The following is a 17,487-nucleotide window of genomic DNA, read 5'->3' as shown; positions in this document are numbered from 1 at the left end:
CGCTACGAGTTTCTAGAAATCAAGAAATGCATTAGGATACGTAATAACGCTGGCCCTACTTACCTCGATCGTGTCTTGACTGACCAACAACAAATTATTGATAATCTCTTAGCTAATGGGGCCTATGTATATCGCCGCCGTTACAAGGTAGAACTGTCTCGAACGCCTACTCCGCTTCCAATCCGCTGCGAGAAATGCCAGACTTACAACCACCATTACATTCATAATTCACCAACACTGTCAGTTTGCCCCTCTGCTGTCCCACCAACGAGTACTTTCAGAAGATCTGAACTTACCTAATTAAGACATCAAAGAACATACCCAAAAAGGGATTACAGGACTTTTCCCGGATCGCCCTCAGATCTCAACAATGAGATGAGTATCAAGCACCGAGAGGTTTGGATATCTCGTCTCGAAATCCTCACGGATATCCAGATGATCACTCAGACCACAACACCCAAAAATATCATTCACACATGCAACGAAAACGCGTTAAATAGAATAATACTATGCTTATTCATTAAATGCATTATGTGTAATATATATATATAAGAAAACAATCACAACACTGAATACTAATATGTGTATAGATACTTGATTATTTCCACAAACAAAATTACACTTTACATTTCGCGAGATGATAGCCCTTCGTATCACGTATATAGATGAATGGAAGATTATATTTGGGTGTTCACCACAAACACTTTTCTCACACCAATCACTCATGCACGTGGGTGTTAACACTGTGGGGTAACAGTAAAGTAATCCCACGACCTAAGTTTCTGGCAACTGCGAGAAAATTCCGTAGAAAGTTGACGGTTGTATCCAGCAGGATGAACGCAGAGAGTCGCACTATGTAAATTAGGCCATTGGAGGACCCGTTTACTACTTATAAGCACAGAGTTAGCGGGCCCAGGACTTCACTAAACGGGGTCTGGACGCTATATCAATCCTTGAGCGGTCACTAAACGTGTGCCCCTTTACTTAATTCAAGGTGACCAGCATTTTTACTTTCAAAAACGGGACGCATACGAATCAGCGACCGGGGGGGAGGTGACTTCCACATTGCATTTTGGGACTCAGCAGTGTTTTCAATTTACAAAATACACAAGTAAGAATAATAACACAGCGTTTCTAACTTAAGTACTACCCAACAATACTTCTAACTACTTCAACACTCAGAATTCCCACTCAATTCCCACTTGAACCACAGAACACTCACGGCTGAACCTTCCCAATCATGAGTGATGGTACAGAAGAGTGTAGAATTATCATTGACCATTTATATTTTGAATAATAATTACGGGACATCTGGGCCATGTTTGCTTAAAAACGGGACAATTAGGCGTCCCGTTTGAGAATCAGGAAAAAACGGGACAACGGTTGAAAATAAGGGACTGTCCCGGCTAAAACGGGACGTCTGGTCACCTTGACTTAATTGTGTAGCGAATTCCACGAACGTATTCGCTAAATCGACGCGTGAAGAAAACTCCTAGATTTGAGGTGTTCCGTGTGTAAGCTGGATTGACCAACTGGTCAATGTTGGCAGTTCATTTTAAAATGTATTTAGGTTAAGCCACCTGTATAGATATGCAAGTTAAATGTCGAAAGAATTTGCGTTAATTCACAGATCATTGGCAACGATGCAGAATGACACGATAACTAACCGTGAGAACTTCTAGATAAAACTGGCTGAACGATATGGTTGGCGCCGGTGAGTCGTTCACACATCTGGCAGTCTGCTCTGAGTTGCAGTAGTATTTCCAAAAATAATTGAAGAAAGCAGTTAATTCAGTTCCAAATAACTATAGAAAGTAGTATTTGCATATTAATGAGTAAGGAAGAAACACTGAGGACCAAGTAATAGAAATACGGTTATCATACCTGTAGTTCAGATAATGAATGTGGCCTTTGTTATTAAAATTCTCTCACGGTGAAAGAGCGTTTCAGGTATATGTATGAGTGAACGATAAAATACTTTTTTGTTCTTGGTCCGTGGGAAAGAAATTGAATTATCAGCAGTTCCACCGAAGGAAAGAAAATATTTGCGTCGCAAAAATAAAGTATAAATTTAACAATGATTTCTGTCTTTCCAAAATATACAGAACGTCCACAAAAATTATTTATATATTGTGGTGACGGTTATAGTAGTCATCTGACATGAAATTGCCCAAATTCAAGTGCACCTCCTCAATGCACCACCTGTTCTTAAAAGCATCCTACTTATAGTTATCGCTGTCGTGGCAAGCCTGCTCCTGCAACTGATAAACCAGAATTAGTAGCTCCCATCAAGACTTCAGATGATCCCACCACATCTGCAAACTCACTGATACTCCCTGTTACAGTGGAAGATCTATTACGATTCTTAAGTCTGACCTTACAAAACATTCTGCCATTTCAGCGCCTGCACGTTCTCAATCAAATTATTCACTCTGCCAAAATTCTCTATAACCTCCAGCTACGTGCCACATACAGTGGATCCAACGTCCATTTCCAAATACAACCTACTGAATCAATTGTTTGAACATGAACTATCGTCTCACTAGTACTACCATTCTTCTTGTCCTATAAGCTATGGTATAACCTGTTATTTCATAAGATCTCTCTTCACACATCAAGTGCTGTTTCAACAACTCCTTTTGGAGGAGAATATAGCCGCATTTGCGCTCAATGAAACATTTCTACCTCCTTACATTTCCTGCTTTATTCCCAAATATATTCTCCACAGACACGATGGATCCAGCGGCGTACGTCTCCATGATGGAACAGCCATTGGTTTACAATATCGCATTCCACATCGCACTATTACCTTTCCACACACACATTGCAGTTGCCAGAATATAATGTTGCGTTATTATATCTTAAAGGTCATACAATAGCCTTCGCAACCATCTATGTCAGGCCGAGACACAATATACCTTACCAATTTTTTCAATACCTTTCCGATATCTATCGTAAATGCATTATCATGGGAGGCGTCAATTTTCATAGTAGGCCTCAAGATGAGAAACAGCGATTTTTGGATTTTATCAGTCTTAATACAACCGGCATCTTTCATGTGCTACCACAGCCAACTCGCCCCTCTAGCAACACTACACCAGATATCGTAATTTGTTCCACAACGATCAACACATCACTACTGACGTTTTAGATTCATTGGGGAGAGATCATGTTCCAATCAAGCTGTCATTAACTACCAATACTTCTCCGCACAATATCATATCCAAGAAGACAGTGTATCTCTATCATCAGGCCAACTGACCAGCCTAGCATGAGACCATTACACAGTCCCTCTCTGCTAACTTCGCCTTAACATCACAAGATCTTGACAGCGCAATTACCCGTCTCACTCAAAATTTACAAACAACAGCACAACAGCATATTCCAACTAGATATAATACTCCACATAAACCTAAACTTCCTCCACTATATCTACCTCTCATTACTGCACCTCGGCGGGCTTACAGAGAATACATACGCAGTAGTAACTTGGAAGCACTTCGCCTCCACAGACAGTATCTGAGCATCACTCATAATTACTTTGTTGCATACAAACACCTTCTACGGAGCGGAACTTGTAACAAACTCAACGAAAATACACATCCTACCAAATATTGGAGACAGTTCAATCAGCACATTGGAAAATTTCAACGGACGCCCTATCCACTAGTTGTTAATCAGCAAGCACTATCTTCTGATGAAGACAAAGCCAACATATTTGCCGAAAACTTTCAAAATATCTTCACTCCTCTACCTGGCTGGCATACTCCCTTACATTTAAACGCAGCCGTCAATAGACGAACATATCCTAACTCACCACACTTACAACCCAATCACAATCATGCCCTGGAATTAGACCATCCATTTGCAGTACCGATTCTACCTATATACATCCAGGCCACACTCCTCAACAAACGAAATACCTTTCCCGGCTTTGACGCTCTTACCTATACTCTGATTAAGAACGCGTCTCCTGTTGTGTTCGCAATATTAAGTATCATTTATACATTCATACTTCCTACTGGTTTTTTCCCCATAACCTGGAAGTACTCAAAAGTCTTACTTTTTCAAAGCCTAATAAGCCTCCCTCTGACGTTACGTCTTATCGGCCTTTACAACTAACATCTACACTAAGCAAAACCTTTGAATCCATATTAGTTCGCAGGCTCCATGATCATTTGCAGAATCATGAGTTACTTCCACTGCACCAAGCTGGATTTCGCCCTAACTTTAGCATTCTAGATACCTTGTTACGCCTCAGCATCTAGTCTGGTTACGTTCGGTCTAGAAAAGGCATTCGATAAAGTTTGGCATCAGGGTCTTATATACAAGTTATATTCTTTTCAACTTCCTCGCTCCTACGTTAGAGTTACACATTCCTTTCTACAGCCCGACTTGCCCACATCTCCATCAATGATGCCCTGTCCTTTTCAGTATTTTGAATTCTGGCGTTCCACAGGAATCTTCTCTTTTACCCCTATTGTATCTGATGTACGCATTCGACTTACCCACTACTACTAACGTACATTTTTTTCAATTTGCTGACGATACAACATTTCTGGCTGTCGGACGAACAATTCATTCTATTCAATATCGCCTTCAACTGGCCATTGATGCTTTTGTCGACTTGTGCAATATCTGGCGATTGGCTATCAATGCTACGAAAACGCAAGCAACGTTTTTTCCCATATATTCAGAAACGTATAGAAGCTATTCATCCCGTATTCCTGAGCATTTCCCGCAATGACCGAGACTTTGACATTCCCGCTGTATATTATCCCACACCTCTTCAGCTTCTGATGACCCTATATCATCTCAACATCGGCCACGACAACATTGATCCAGAAGTTTTTGACATTTATCATCGTGGCACAGTTTCACCACTCATTTATCCATCTCATGCACAGTAAATCATCTGCTAACGGGGATGCCTTTTGTCTTCATTAGTTCCTGCGTCGCCCCAGGAACAAGATAACAGCATTTGTCTTACTAATATCACCCATGAATTGTGGCGTCGTATCACTTCACCCTCATACCATCCATCATTTCCGCTCCATTGACTATCGTATATTCAGCTGTTTAAACGTTATGCCTTCATAGCTCATCACACATCCAATTAACCACATATTTGATGTCTCTATTCATTTCAGGCACCGCAGTTCCAGCAAGACCACGAATTGTATGCCAGCCAGCATGGACCAGCACTGAGGTTCGTTCTCACTCAATTGATGTCCCTTCCCATGAAGATTCAAATAAATTGATCAATAAAATAGCACCCAGACCCTTTAATGATATAACTTGAACTCCTATGCTATTCTAACTCTTCCCGAAGAAAGGGCACAACCCTTTAAACGGGTAAACGTAAAAAAATAAAAATCTTTGGTGTTAGAGAAAGCCTTCGATAAGGTCTGGAATGCTGGACTTATCTATAAATTACTCAGACTTCGTTTTCCTATCATATACATTCGACTCTTCTACAATATGATTACCAACCGTCTTGCTTACATCTTCGTTAACGACTCTTTATCTTATCCTATTTTTCTTCTATCCGACCTGCCACAAGAATCCGCATTGTTCCCATTACTATATCTTCTTCATGTCGCTGATATGCCTCGATTACCTGATCACACACACTTATTTCAATATAATGATGACACGGCTTTCCTCACTCTCGCAAATACCATTCAACAGATTAATACTCTCCTTCAGACTGCAATCGATAGTTTCACTACGTGGTGTACTCGGTGGAGACTTACAATGAATGTCGCCAAGACCCAAGCAATAGTATTTTTACCACGCAGACGTTACCCTCGAGTTCAAAGAAACCAGCAGAAACTCTCTCTTCATATAGATAACGACACACTAAGACCCAGCAATACCGTTACTTACCTAGGTATCACATATGACCGGCATCTAACTTGGAATAAACATCTGGAACTAATAAAGCCTACAATCGCCTCAATCTACTTAAGCGATTAACTGGTACAACGTGGGGACTACGGCCACACACAATTCTAAACACTTACAAAGTATTTTTACGCCCAATATTGACTTATGGATTTACAGCGTGGATAGCTGCTCCAGAAAAATTCTATAATAAACTTCTTATCCTAGAACGCCATGCCTTTCGTGTTGCAGTCCGGATCAGATTGTCTAGTCCTACTCAAGGCTTATATCGTCTTATTTCTTTTCCCACCTTGCAGTACCACATTGAAAAACTCCGCATTACATATATCACTATAGGCGAGAGGGCGTATCCCTTCCACACTCAATACGCTTTATTTCAAGACGCCATGAGACATCTTGCTCTCCATCCTACATCTCAGAGACTCCATCCTCCATTGTCACTCCTTCTTACACTGTATCATTACACTTTACCGCCCAGAGATCGCACACTATTGCTCACCATTGTGTTATTCATGAACATCTTCCACTCATCCACCTATCTTTTCATGCTCAGTAATTCCCTTTGTCTTTAACATGGGCCTCCCTCGTCTCTCATTATCGCCTAGAGTTGCCCCTAGGCAGAAGATGGTTGCATTTGTTCTGCTAACATAACCTACGTGTTGTCCTGTGTGCCGCAGTTCGCCTCATAACTCATCTTCATCATGCAGATATATTATGTTTATGTTAATCTATGTGATATTTCTCACCAACGTGATTAGTTTATCTATTACAATCGTCAGGTGTATTTGTTGTATATAATCAGAAATGTGTAGAAAAAAATCCCTTCCTAACATTAAGGAATAAATTGCCTTCAGTCTGATACGTTGAACTGATGATGGTAACAAAGTTAAATGAAACTCCTTAGCCCAGACATACCTTTCCTCAATCCAATATCCCTTCACACCACGCACCTTAGAGAGAGCGTAACCCTCTTCAAGGTAGCTAGCCACCTGGCTAGCAAGTAAAAAAAATCTTTGGTGTTCTATACTGAATCAAGCAGCCTAATCTCTCTTGTGTCAGTTAATGTGCTAGCTAGGACCAAGTGTTGTACAAGCATTTGTAAGCACAGCACACATACAACACTTAGAGGGTTGACGAAAATTCTCACTTTCGGAGGGCAACTTACTTTTTGAATCTCATTCATCATCTTTTCATCCATTTTTCACATTCATTTGGGCTTCGGCCCGAGGATACTTCATTGCGATGACGGACTCTGGCAATACTAACGGACAATCGGTTCTCGGTCGACATACAGGATTACCAGCTTTTCTTTCTACAAATACAAACATTTCGCCTACTCAAATCGACACTTTTCCTGGGAAAGTCAACCTGGGGGCACGGTCAATAATCCAGGTTCTCTATATTAAAGTTCTCTATATGCTCTAAAATGAGTTCTCCACATTGATTCGACAACTTCCTGATGTGATCTTCGCAGTTCGGAAACTTTTATTCTTCTGTTTCACAAAATCACAAATTTCGTCATAATATGGATGCTGTCCGATCATCTTTTTTCCCCCCAATTCTAAACTTGCATATGTAAATCATCCCTCTCTATCTCTACATTTGAATGTCTTTCTCTCAATGTCGTCCACTATGAGCACACATAGCTTGAGATCAAACTTTAGACTCTTGAAACCAAATGTAGGTGCTCTAGCAATGTGTTATCGTTACTCTGTAGGTTTGTCGCTAAAAGCAGCGTCATTGTAGATTTTGTTCGGGGGAGGGGGCAGATTCTTCGCCGACATAAAAGTTTCACATTTTATATCAGTGTTTTAGTATACATTTGATCAAACAATATGGAACATCAAACTCAAGGGAGGGGGCGAATTACACTATTCTGCTTTACCTAAATAACGCCCCTGAAACATTTGCTTGCAGTTACTGGAGAAAATGAAATTAATCATTGAATGACACTCATTTCTGTCAGTAGTTTTTAGAGCAATGCGTCCACATTACAGACTTTTGGAAGCACAAAACCTACTACTATGATTGACAATTTCCAAATGCTTCAAAAAGAGCATCTTCCTAGCTTGATGTGATATGTATTCTTTGAAGAAGGCAAATAATACAAGTAAAGGTGTTTATGAAGCTATGGGAAGAGTTTGTAACAATTTTTTATTCAGGCTCTAAAAGGGTATTTCAGAATAAACGAATGAGATGGTTTTGGAGCTATATAGCTTGCCAACTGGTTCCTGTTTCTTCAGTATACATCACAGAGACTGCTTTAGACAAGGAGAGGAGGAGGGCGGGTTGGATTGCGACCTTACATTTTTTACCTCAGTTTGTCTAGAAGCGGAAGTGACGTTTGAATATGACGTCATGGCCATGAGAGGAAAGAAACGTAACAATCGAAAAAAGTCGCAAGAAAAGTAAAACTAAAGATGTTGGCAGTCTACATATATATGTTCCTTATACAGTCTATATAAATGTAGTGTTTCTTTCAATTTACCTGTAAAATTTAAAAAAAATAGTAGCTTCATAATTTTATCTCCATCTGAGAAGGTGTTTGGTTAGCTGGAACTTATGCATCCCTCTAGAATATGCTGTGATCTTATATTCAACAATAACGTGTGTCTGCCTTGTACTAATCTTAGTTGATTGATTCACAGTTTAGTGTTCGTTTCAGTCCCGTGGCCATACGAGACGTGAATCTATAATTTAATGTGGGATCTGAGTCATATGAACTCCCACGCTATCGAACCGGGTCTCTGCATCAAAGTCGCGTACGCTAACCAGATATACTAGACTGCGATATGAAATTTTTACATCTACAATATTTTCTCCACTATACTGGAAACAATAAAGTTTTACTACACACAAAATAACTAAATAAACTTTACATTAAATAAAAAAGTCAATGTTTATGAATCTTCTCTGTTGTCAGTAACAATTCAGCAAGATTATATCAAAATTCTATATTTCCAATGACAATAATCTTGGGTATTATTTAGTTTCCCCCTCAAATCATTTGGCAGTGATTACGGTTCGATATCTGTAACTGCAGAGAGTATGAACACAGTGTGGACGTATGACATAAAAACTACAGTGCATAAAACACGAACCAACTTGTGCTACGTGGCCACTAAAAAGCACGAATGCTATCTAATCGAGTCAGAGCAGGAGTGCAGCAGAGGGGAACGAGTGGCAGCGAGGAGTGCGTCCGTAGAGAGCAGGAGCGGCAGCGACGGTGAATATATACATAAACAAGGTCGTTTGCAACGGCTCACTACTAGTCACAGTACCGGCTCCGGAGCCGATGGATTTAGAAACATTCTGAATGTCATCCATAATCTTTTCACTAATATTATATATATATATATATATATATATATATATATATATATATATATATATATATATATATATATATATATAGTGAGTACGTGTAACGTGGGTTCCTGTCGCCACGGCATGGCGCGTCCTCAGGTTGCAGATCGAGGAGAAGGCCTCTAGATATAGAGGTTAGCTGCGAATATACTGAATAAGCAGTCGCGGACAGATAACTAGGAGTGGTCTTCCAGTGTGGGGATTTGGGTAAGGCTAACAACCTCGTGCTGTAAAAAAAAAAAAAAAAAAAAAAAGGCACTTGTTTAGAAACATTCACAAAAGCCTCGGACAAGGTCTGATAACTTGCATGACCTCAGCAAAAGAAAATAGACATGAGATACGGAACATGGAATATTAGAAATCTTTATAGGGCAGGCACGTTAAAATCCGTAACGAGTGAGTTAGAGAAATAAAGTATGAACCTAGTAGGAATTCAGGAAGTTAGGTGAGAAAGAAATGGATCTGTGAATTCCGAAACTTTTAGGTTCTTTTACGGGGAAGGAAATAAAATCCACCAGTTAGGAACAGGGTTTCTCGTTCACAAACGAATATTACCGGCAATTAAGCAAGTTGAATTTGCTACTGACAGCCTTTCTTTTATTACTCTTAACAGTCGCTGGTGTGATATTATTGTTTTAAATGTACATGCCCCAACAGAAGATAAGGATGACGATATAAAAGACAGTTTTTACGAAGAAGTGGAACGGATATTTGACCAACTCCCGTGATACCATATGAAAATTTTATTAGGGGATTTCAATGCGAAAATAGGACGAGGGGATATTTTCAAACCGATTATAGGAAACGAAAGTCTGCATAAGGAAAGTAATGACAACGGTGTTAGACTCGTGAACTTTGCAATATTCAAAAACCTAATCGTGAAGAGTACAAAATTCCCACAACGCGACTTTCATAAATACACTTAGACCTTACCAGACGGAAAAACACATAATCAAATTGATCACGTTTTAGTAGATAGAAGAAGGCAATCTAGCATAATTGATGGCCGGTCACTTAGAGGGGTGATTGTGACACTGACCAGTACCTGGTAGCAGCGATAACAAGAGAGAGATTATCGTTGAATAAAGGAAATATTCAATGTCCGAAAACGGAGAGATTTAATTTAAAGAAATTAGAAGAGAGCCAGGTAAGAGAGGAATACCAGATTGAAGTTTCGAATAGATTCTCGGTTTTAGAAGATTCGGAGTGCACTAGTGTTGAGGACACTTGGATTGAAATTAGAGATAGCATTAAAATTTCAGCAAAAGAGAAACTTGGACACGCGGAAATACATCGGAACAAACCAACGTTCAATCAGGAATGCATTAAACTAGCAGAGAACATAAAACAGGCAAAATTACCGTGACTACAAAATCTGAATGAAATAACTAAACAAAATTTCAAAGACATCAGGCGGGAAACTTCCAAAACTTTTAGAACAAAGAAACGCGATTTTTTGAAAGCTTAAGTTTAGGAACTTGAGGATAATAGTAAAAATAAAAACATTCGGGACATGTATAAAGACATCAACGAATTTAAGAAAGGCTATCAACCTCGTGCTTATATTAAAGAAAGCTGATGGAACAGTTCTCTCTGATACAAATAGCATTTTAAATAGATGGAAAGATTTCTTTGACGATTTGCTGCACACGCAGCCAAAAACTAATGTGCATAGAGAAAGGGAGATACACACCGCAGAATCATATATTCCAGAACCCAACAGAATAGAAGTAGAAACCGCTATAAAGAAATTAAAGAAACACAAATCTCCGGGTGTAGAGGAAATTCCAGCTGAGTTAATTTTAGCTGAAGGCGAAAAATTGTGGAACAAGATACACAAACTCATTCTCCTTATCTGGAAAAAGGAAGAATTGCCACAAGTGTGAAAAGAATCAATCATTGTTCCAATTCACAAGAAAGGCAACAAAACTGACTGTAATAATTATCGAGGCATTTCTCTTCTGTCAAAATCCTATAAAATCCTTTCAAATATTCTATTAGCAAGATTGACCCCATACGCAGATGAAATTATTGGAGATTATCAGTGTGGATTTAGACGAAGTCGATCTACTATCGATAAAATATTTACCATTCGACAAATACTGGAAAAGAAGTGGGAATACAATACCCCGGTACATTAACTATTTATTGATTTTAGGAAGGCCTACGACTCGGTTCGGAGAGAAACATTATACAACGTTCTTACAGAACTTGGAATACCGAGAAAGCTAATTATATTAATTAAGATATGTTTAAATGAATCCCAAAGTAAAGTCCGGGTAGGAAAATTTTTGTCCACTTCGAAAATGGCCTGAAACAAGGAGATGCATTGTCGCCATTGCTATTCAACTTTGTCCTGGAATACGCTGTAAGGAAAATCAAAGATAGCAACCAAGGCCTAGAGTTGAACAGTATTCACCAAGTTATGGCATGTGCTGATGATGTAAATTTAATAGGAGATGATAGGAGAACAATAGAAAGAAATACAGAGATCCTATTAAACGCTTGCAGTGACTTGGGTTTAGAAATAAATGCAGAGAAAACTAAATACATGGAAGTGCGTCGGGACCGTAATACAGCAAATTATGGATATGTTAAAATATTAAATAATACTTTTGATAAAGTGGATACTTTCAAATATCTAGGATCACTATTAACAGACGAAAACCATATTCACGAAGAAATTAAATGTCGACTAAAAGCAGGGAATTCGTGTTAGTATTCGGTTCAAAATCTCTTGTCGTCGCGAATTCTGTCGAGGAATTTGAAGCTTAAAATATATAAAACGATAATCATGCCTGTTGTTCTGTATGGTTGCGAAACATGGTCGCTTACTCTGAGGGAAGAACAGACTGAAAGTATTTGAGAACAAGATTCTGAGACGAATATTCGAACTCAAGAGGATCCTGAGAGCATATATATTGTGTTTGTGTGTGTGTGATTTCGTGTTTCGCTGTTGGTCACTGTTCGTTTTTCAGCTATTACGTTTCTTTCTTCATGGCGATGACGTCATGTTCTGTCACTTCCGCTTGTCAACAAACTGGGGTGGAAAATGTAATGTCACCATTTCCAACATCACACTCTGAAACGTAGTTTTAATTCTTTCCTAGGTGTTACATTCGTAACTCAGTTCATTGGCAAATGCTCGGCACAGTAGCCAATTACATTACAACGAATGACGAACGTTGCTATCATAGTTGACTAGCCAATCACTTTCCACTTTCGGGCTTATTTTTCGTACTGCTGGTAATTTCACATCGATAGTAGACAGTTTGGGAAAGAACTTGGCTAACTTTCTCTTTTTCTTTCTTTCTGGTCTGTAGTCTCATTCCATACCAGTTTCCGCAACGCAACTCAAAAGTAGCAAGAACCAGTTATAAGTGCTATGCAGAATATTGCAAACTAAAATGTAAAATTTTGCGTTGCATCGACGATAACTGCTGCGGAATGATCCGTCTAGTCAGCGATTCGCGTAGTTGCGCGATCCCCCCCCCCCAAAGAAAAGTCTTCATACATCCAGGATCCCTTTGAAGGTTATATACATTATAAAAGACAAAAATATACAAAGTCCATTCAATAATTACATGCTTTATATATCGTATTTCTATGGTGACAATTGTTCTAAATAGTTCTATACATTAACATTGAAAAGTACACTAAAATGTATTCACCACCGATTTCCAACACACAAATGAAAGAAATTATCCGTGATATGTTAAGCAATGACGTCACCACAAAATCAAGCGCCCTGTACTCCACAAGATCGATGCTGGAACAGTTTCACATTGACATTGATGAAGACATTAAACCCACCATTATAAACATATGCACTGATATTTTACAGGATTTCGAAAATCCAGCCTTACAAGTTGACGCCTGTAGGATTTTAGCATACATTGCTGGGGGCACACCCGAAGAAGTGGCCCTTGTAAAGAACGCAAATCCAGTACCGAACCTTACGAGGCTTCTAGAGTCTTCCGTGGCTGAGGTTGTTGAACAGTCCATGTGGACGTTGATAATTATAGCAGAAAATAGTGATGAAGGCATTTATTCGTTCTTATCAGAAGAAATTATGCCCAAAATACTTAGCCTTGCTGAGGACGAAAACACATCAGATAAAGTGCTACAAAACATTGTATACTCCTTAAGAGTCCTGTTGTTGCATAAGCAAGCATTAACATCATGTCATTTTTTAGAAGAAAGCATTCCTATTCTAAAAGCTTTAATAAGAAAGAGTGATAATAGCATATTGCATGGAACAGCCTCTATTACTGATTGTCTGTTGTCTGAACGAGAATATACCATGCGGATTGTTAAAATACAACGTGTAATAGACGCCGATTTGGCCCAGGAGTTGGTTAAGCTTTTGAGACACAGCGATACGGCAGTTGTCTTTGCTGCACTGCAGGCTTTGAATAACTTTGTTATTGGCACAGTGGAGCAAAGGAAGTTCTTGATCGAAATCTGCGGTTGTCTGTCCTATATAAAGAACCTGCTGAATGGAAAAGACATGCGTATTGTCAGAGAGGCCGCAAGAATTGTGGCCAATTTTTGCACTGGAATCGATTCACAAATCAAGGATATATTGGATGGCGGATTTTTAAAGCCTTTGATAAAGGTTATGGGGAATGCAGATATTGATACCAAAAGAATGGCAGCGTGGGCTTTAGTTAATGTGGCATATTACGGCTCAGTTAATCAAGTAATAAAACTCACTTCGGCTCTTCGCAGAAAAGCTTACAATAAAGCGCTTTCACCATTTTGTGATTTGCTCTTTTCCAATGATGTAGACATCGAACGGATAGCATTGACAGCTTTGGAGAGGATTCTTGAAACTGCAAAGAAGAAGAAGAAGTGGCTTCCACGTATAATTTCCAGAGTAAACCGTTGTGGAGGCTTTGTTAAGTTACGCGTAATGAAAGGGCACAAACTAGACGACATCTCGCAGCAAGCTAGAAGGATACTCAATAATTTCGAAAGATTCATACCGGAATACGCCTACGTAATACCGGTACCAATTTGAAAGAAGATTGTTTGTGACTGACTGCATTCACTAGAACAGTCAAATATCACATTCTCAAATTTTGTAAATCAGCAAGCCTTTAATCAGGATATGTGTTAAAGTAATGGTGGTGGATGACTCATAAATTTAAGATTATCAAGTCAATTTTGTATTTTCACATTTTATGTTTTTATTTCAGCTCAACATAAGATCAATTAGATGCCATTTCACTACCAATCTGATTTTCTAATGATGCAAGTATTTTAGCATTTAAAATGACAAGAAACCATATATTTTACAACGTCCTTAATTAAAATGCTGAAGTAGACGGACGATAATAACGCAAGGAAGTAATTACGAAAGAATTGGTGGAACGAATATTGAACTCAAGGCGGATGTAAGAGGGTAGCCAATTAAATTTAGAGCACATCTCTTCTATAAAGGTGACCAAGAAAGTTATGTCGCTTTTGTGGAGGCCTGTGTTCAATTGGACCTCACACCGTAAGTAGAATGCGAATGGAGATAAGGCGAAGGTCAGTTGTTGATGTAACTCTATCCAACATACTACCTGGTTGTGGCAGTTCAGTTAAACCGTGAACGTGTGTAAGGACAGATTGAACAAGGGACCTCCGCAGAACATCATAAGGGCATGCATGCTGTACGAGTTCCAACTGAGATCAAACACTCCTGCAGCGGGGAAGAAGATATGCCAGGCCTTTGGTGAGGGTGTCGTGACTACGTGGATAGTACAGCAGTAGTTTAACAAGTTTAAGGACGGTGACGAAAGACTCGATGACGCACAACGTGCAGGAAGACCAACACATGTACAAAGCTAAGATGTTCAGGCAGCAATTGAGGTGGACAGTAGCCAGACATAAGAGGAACTGGGACTACAATTTAGTGTGGGTGGGGAAACCATTTTTCAGCACCTCTAATAACTTGGGAAGCACTACAAGTTGGGTCAATGTGTTCCACATGAATTGACTTCGGGCCAGAAGGAAACGCCAGCAGACATCTGCGTTTCTTCGTTGTCTCGTCTGTGGAAGGAGCCATTTCTGGACAGGGTGTTGACATAAGATGAGAAGTAGATCCTGTACGAAGCTCCACGACGCCGTCATCATTGGTTAGCATCTCATAAACCGGTTACAAAACAACCGAAACCATCATTGCACCAGAAGAAGGTCCCCCTGTGTGTTTGGTGGACTGCTCGCGGTATTGTGTATCGGGAACTGGTAAAGCGGTAAGAGCATCAATAAAGCCGTGTTCAAGAAAAACTCAAAACTCTAGAGCCAGCACTTCTGAATCGCAAAGGGGTCTTCCTGTTACAGGACAGCGATAAGCACCACGTAGCTAAGAGGAGCCGGGGCACCATTCTATGCCTTGGATGGGAAACACTGTTGCATCCGCCATACTCCCCGGACATTGCACCGTCCGATTATTATCTGTTCCATTCCTTGGACAGTCACCTTAGAGGGCGCTAGTTTAAATCCCTTGTAGAGGTGCAAAGTGCACTTGATACCTTCTTCGTTTCACGGCCCACCAACTTCTACCGCGATGGAATCCATGGCTTTCCAGAATATTGGCAGAAGGTCGTCAATGCTGATGGGGACTATTTTTGATCTTCCATATACGTCTTAGATGGCATATCGATGTTCGAAGGTGGTGGGTGAAAAGGCGACAGAACTTTCTTGGTTACCTTTATATTTATCGGAGGCTTTACTACTGTAGGAACCGTATGTCTAATGATCCCATCGTCATCCATACGAGGATAGGGTGCAACGATATTGAATGGATCATGAAGTTCATGGCCCATGACATGGAGACAGTCAGACTCATGACTCGCCAGACTTTGTAAGTCGGACAAACCTATGACCCACAGTGATCCTATAATACTCCACTCTATCGTTTCTCTTAAGTCCATTTTTTAGGCATTTCCAATCTCACTAGTTAAATTGCATTTTTTAAATTCGACATGAGATAGATTAATTTTGAATACAAAGGAAACAACACCAGACCTAAAACAACAAAGCAAAAACTGAAATGAAATCTTTAAGTTTTACGTTCCACGGTTATGCCTGTTAGGCTAAAGGAGACGGTGAAGATGAGAAATGAATGAAATGGTGGAATTAAAGAAGTGGGAGGAAACGGGAAAACCCCGAGAAAACCCACGAGCACGATGTTAGTCCACCACAAAGTCCACACGGCGCGAGCTGGGATCGAACCAGGGACCTCTACTACTGAGCCACCGCTCCCCCAAACAACAAAGCAGTAAAATAAATTAAACATTGAGAATGTTGATTTGTAAAACTGCAACAAGACCAGATGCCAAAACATTAGTCAGTTTTATCAAGATAGCTACAATTTAGTTCACAGTTAATGAAGATTTTACTTTTAAAAGATCTATATGGAACATATAACCGTGAGGAATTTATATATAGCTGTTGGAGAATCGATCCGAATCTAAAACACTTCGGTTTCTTTAATATGTGTTTTGGTGGATTTAATATAATAGAAGAATAGAGCTGCTTTAAGCTTTAGTAATTGGGTGAAGACTGATCCTTCCCATCAAATGCTGATGTCTTCTAATTTTCAAAGGCAGATATCATTTAGTGGCTCGAGTGGACATAATATTAAACGCCATTTTGTGTCAAATTGAGTTATTTGTGTAATTGGTTGCGATTGAACTATAGAAGAATATGTAGACAGTTTAATTTCAAGAAAATGTACCTAGAGATGGAAGAGGAAACCTATTTGACATGTCATTGAATTGAATTGCATGTGACTGTTGAACTTGCTTCCTAGTTTACTCGGAAGTTAGTAACTGTGAGATACCATTACATTTCCCCAAGCCGCTCAGTTATCAGTTTATAATATCAAAAATTTGGTGCATAGGGTTAAGTTCTAATAACCCCGATAGGTCAAACCTACTTACAGTACTAAGTAAGTGAAAGATACTAAAACTAACCTAAACTAAACTAATTTAATCTAACGTAAAAATATCTATTAACCTATTCACAAGTAATTATTGTCATGTTGAAAAGCTGGCGGGGCTTAACGGAATAAATGCCGCTGTATCTATCTTATACTTCTGGAGTTGCATATGGAAATTGCATATGGGATAATAACATTGTGCTGGCCGAAATGGATATTCAATTGAAAAACATAGTCAGAAAAAAAAGTAAGCAAAAAGATCTTGAATATTGAAAAGTTGA

The 17,487-nt window shown here is 39.3% G+C and overlaps 2 protein-coding genes across 2 annotated transcripts in view; both read left to right on the top strand.

Annotated features, from left to right (window-relative positions):
* LOC145695214 (vertebrate ancient opsin-like) overlaps positions 1 to 17,487 on the top strand; it is a 392,026-nt gene that overhangs the window by 129,559 nt on the left and 244,980 nt on the right. The gene's annotated exons all lie outside the window — the stretch shown is intronic.
* On the top strand, positions 12,894 to 14,512 carry LOC145695213 (uncharacterized). Its single transcript, XM_081772201.1, has one exon. The coding sequence runs from the start codon at positions 12,935 to 12,937 to the stop codon at positions 14,294 to 14,296; it is 1,362 nt and encodes a 453-aa protein (XP_081628327.1). The 5' UTR covers positions 12,894 to 12,934; the 3' UTR covers positions 14,297 to 14,512.

This window comes from Thermobia domestica, chromosome 9 (genome assembly GCF_964235325.1).
Source record: "Thermobia domestica chromosome 9, izTheDome1.hap1.1, whole genome shotgun sequence".
NCBI classification, from domain to species: Eukaryota; Metazoa; Arthropoda; class Insecta; order Zygentoma; family Lepismatidae; genus Thermobia; species Thermobia domestica.
This window is presented reverse-complemented; position numbering and strand designations above follow the sequence as displayed.